The sequence below is a fragment of the Habropoda laboriosa genome, unplaced genomic scaffold (genome assembly GCF_001263275.1).
Source record: "Habropoda laboriosa isolate 0110345459 unplaced genomic scaffold, ASM126327v1 scaffold15, whole genome shotgun sequence".
In the NCBI taxonomy this organism is placed as follows: Eukaryota; Metazoa; Arthropoda; class Insecta; order Hymenoptera; family Apidae; genus Habropoda; species Habropoda laboriosa.
The window spans coordinates 148753-152378 of record NW_017100141.1 but is presented as its reverse complement, the minus strand read 5'-3'; the positions used below and the strand labels follow the sequence as shown (position 1 = coordinate 152378).

At 39.5% G+C, this 3626-nt stretch overlaps 1 protein-coding gene across 1 annotated transcript in view; it reads left to right on the top strand.

Annotated features, from left to right (window-relative positions):
* The window catches only part of LOC108570647 (serine/threonine-protein phosphatase 4 regulatory subunit 4-like), a 5938-nt gene extending 4144 nt beyond the window's left edge, over nucleotides 1-1794 (top strand). Inside the window, exons 13-17 of the mRNA XM_017932539.1 lie at nucleotides 6-34; nucleotides 108-150; nucleotides 234-253; nucleotides 339-384; nucleotides 624-1794. Coding sequence (XP_017788028.1) covers nucleotides 6-34; nucleotides 108-150; nucleotides 234-253; nucleotides 339-384; nucleotides 624-1794 — 1309 coding nt within the window. The remainder of the gene's footprint in view (nucleotides 1-5; nucleotides 35-107; nucleotides 151-233; nucleotides 254-338; nucleotides 385-623) is intronic.
* The last annotated feature ends 1832 nt before the right edge of the window (nucleotides 1795-3626 follow it).

Genomic DNA, 3626 nt, shown 5'->3' with positions numbered 1-3626 from the left:
AAATCCCCAAACGGAGGGGCTACAATGAAAAAAGGTACGTGATGGTAAATTTCGGTAAATTATTATCATGGTATAAGAATTGAATATTTAAAATATCACAAATGCAGGTGGATGGCGACGAACGACTGGCGAAAGCTCAACGAAACCGCTGTAAGTTACGCTACGCAATCTGTGTATATAAAGGTCATTCGATTACGTCTTGAATTCACCTAATATGTTTTGTTTCTTTCCAGATCGCAGACATCATCGAAAGGTGAATATATCGTCGCGGTATCGTCGTCACATACACGTACAATTATTTTCCTAATAATAATTCGAACGCGTAATATATATTACAGATAGCGTAGGGTCTGCTCGTCAATCAAGCGATGGACCAAAACCGAGGTACACAAACCATATATTTCCTACTTCGTTGTATTTACGAATAAAAGTAACCTTAATTTTTAAGCATAATACTAACATCTAATATTAACGATTACATATACTCTCGTGAATAGAAGAGATAGAGTTTTCGAGACTTGATGAGAAAGTAGAGTTAAATGCCACTATCTTTTTTTACCTGTTTACTAACGAAATTTCAGCAGAAAGCTAATATCGAATTCTACACGCTTTGCATCTAACAGAATTCAACTAACACATCCTTGGGAAAGAATAGGGCATACCAACTCAAACATTAGTACAAGCCATACTAACTTTGACAATGGATCATGCAGTGATTATGTAATGCAAAAGGCATCACAGCGGAGCCGATTGAAATTAGCATTGCCGTTTATATTGTGGCCGGAATCGTGTGAATGCGCAGACTACTCGGAGGACTACGGTTTCCATTCGTGTCCCTCGTCCGATTACGGAAAATCCGTATTCTCGGCGATCATGAGGGAGAACCGGCGACGGTCCCAGCAAAATTTCCTACTAACACGAGATTACGCCCGCGAGTTTTCCACTAACATTGCCAGCAAGGACACTGCCACTGTAAGAACGCTTGCAGCTCACTATAACTCTTGTTGGCCTTGTAGCTCGATGCCTGAGATACCGGTAATGCTGTCGGACGACGAGTTCCTCGTGGACGCTGGTATCAGGATACCAGTGCAATTCTCGCAGAGCACCTCCAAGATACCGCACTTGCAAGACGTCCTATTTGGCAAAAGGAGAAGCATGTTCAACGTGAATCGCGTCAGGCCTTCCAGTATGAACTTCGACAAGGGAAAACCTAAGAGAAATTCCTCCGTGGAATTCGAGGACTGTTTGAAACGAAGAACAAGCGACCAGCCTAGTGACATCAGAACTTCTATCGATTGTGAAGACGGTTTGAGACTGGTGAAGAAGAATCAACAGCTGTGTAAAAAGGATCCTTTGTACATCAACCCTCTGATGAGAGCTAGGTTTGGATTCGCTTTGAATCAGGACAGGACATTGGACGACAAGATGAAACGACGAAACTCGTTGGTATTGGAGAAGGACAAGCCGAAGATTCTACAGTCAAAGTGTACATTGGACAGGACTAAGAGGAACTCTGCTAACTTTAGTTTAAAGATGCTCGAGACGAAAGACACTAAGCCTATTCTGAAGGATCAGCACAGCTTAGAAGTGACCGACTACAGACCGTTGGAACGGCTGAGCCGAGCGCTGAGACGGTGCTCGACGCTAGACGTGAATCATAATCAGGGACATAGCAAAATACCGTTAAGAAGTTCTGTACGTCGTAGTAGAACCGCGCCAGCCACAAGGGCTTCCAGCCCAGTTGGTTCTCAGTTGAGGTACGAGGAGATCGACAAGTTGTGCCGAAAGTTCTAGGACGATGTTTAAAAATGCATGTGCTGGTTCGCATCTAAAATTGCAAGCACGTTGTATCAGTGGTATAGAAAGATTTCGTGGGATACTTTAATTCGTATTACTTTCCAGTTGCACCTGTGCAGGGTTCGTAGATTATATTGTGCATTTTAATCGTAGAATTTTAGGTTCTCAAACATTGAGCATATTTTCTTCGACGAGACAACGAGATATTAGAAAGTGTTACGAGGCTGTTTCCGCTATATAGTTCACGATCTTGCGCCTTTTTCGCACGGCCTTGCACGTCTCTCACCTCTCGTGAAACAGCCTAACGATGCATTTTTCGTGTAAGTGGCGAAAAAGTGAAGGAGAGATACGTGAACGTTCTTTGCAATTGTTACTACAACGATCGTCAATAACCGAGGTGTAATTTATCAGGTATTCGTGATTCCGTTGTTTAACGTTCGTTTTATTTATCGAAAGTATTCCCACGTTGAACAAAACGAGATTATCCTCGGATAATATCAAAAAAGGGGGAAAGTGCATCGCGTATATTAGCATTTAAATGAAATATAAAAAGAAAAAAGAGAAGAAGTAAAACGGCCACGCATGCTTGAGTTGGAAGACTGTTTTATTAGACGAAGCCGTATCGAAGTTCGTAAGAGTAAAAGGAATAAGACTATTTTGCACTTTAGAAGGACGACTCACATGAGATAACGAATGGTAGCATTAAATTATCTTAATAGCCAATTCTAGGTCTAGTCTCGTATAGTTGTAAAACACAGAGCTAGTTTCAACGTCTTCGAAATGGGACGTTTTTTAAAAGAAATCTTCGATACGATTTTTGTATTTCGCTTCTTTTCCGTTCTAGTTATTCTTAGCTTATCTTCAGTTCTAACACCTTTAGCGGAGACAGACAACGTTGTTTTTTTTATTAGAATCTTTTACCGAAGAAGTGCTTTTTATGACTTTTTTCATATAGCATACCGTTTACGAGGGTAAATCAGCTTAGTAAAACGCATAGTGACGCGTGCAATAGGAAGCATTTTTTATTAATATGATTTAATCGTCTCGATATATATATATACGCGTTGGCCTAGGGTGCGTTTATTATACACTAGCTATCGCAAATTTTTCGATCGATTTACGAACATCGAAAATGGATTATTACTAGTATCTTTTATTCCGAGGTGATATCAGTGTGAATTTCACGAAGAAACAAAGTAATTTTTTGAGCACAACTTTAGGGATTCTCGAATTCCCCGATTCCCTCTAACCAACGTTCAACCACGATATATGCAACTTCTTCCCTTTGTATCGTGGACCGGAGTTACTGTTGTGTCTTAAAAACGAACAAACAAAGAAACAAAAATATCTACGAAAATATCATACAGTCTTTAAAAAAATGAAACGAATACACCGTATATAAATATATGTACATAGACTGACCAAGAGACGATTCTAGCGAATGTCTGACAATTACAAGTAGTATTCGAAGAGGAGATAAAGTTGTAAGATTTATCGTGCAAACAGGAGAAACAATACACGAAGAGATGTATATGTATATATGTATGTACGTATATATATATGCATATATCAAGTTGTTGTGTATACATCGAAAGAAAAAAAGGGGGACACGTATAATATCTTCGCAGAATATTTTCATTGAGCTTCTATCAATAGATGTATTTTGGGGTGAAGGGTGACAAAAGAGAGAAAAAAAAGAATGAGATATAAGACGCTTCGAAGCCAAAGATGATTTCAAAACGATACGTTTATGTGACAACGTACAAAACGGAACCCTTTTTAAAAGGCATTATGTACTTGTATCGTGTACATATACCGCGGTAAGCTTT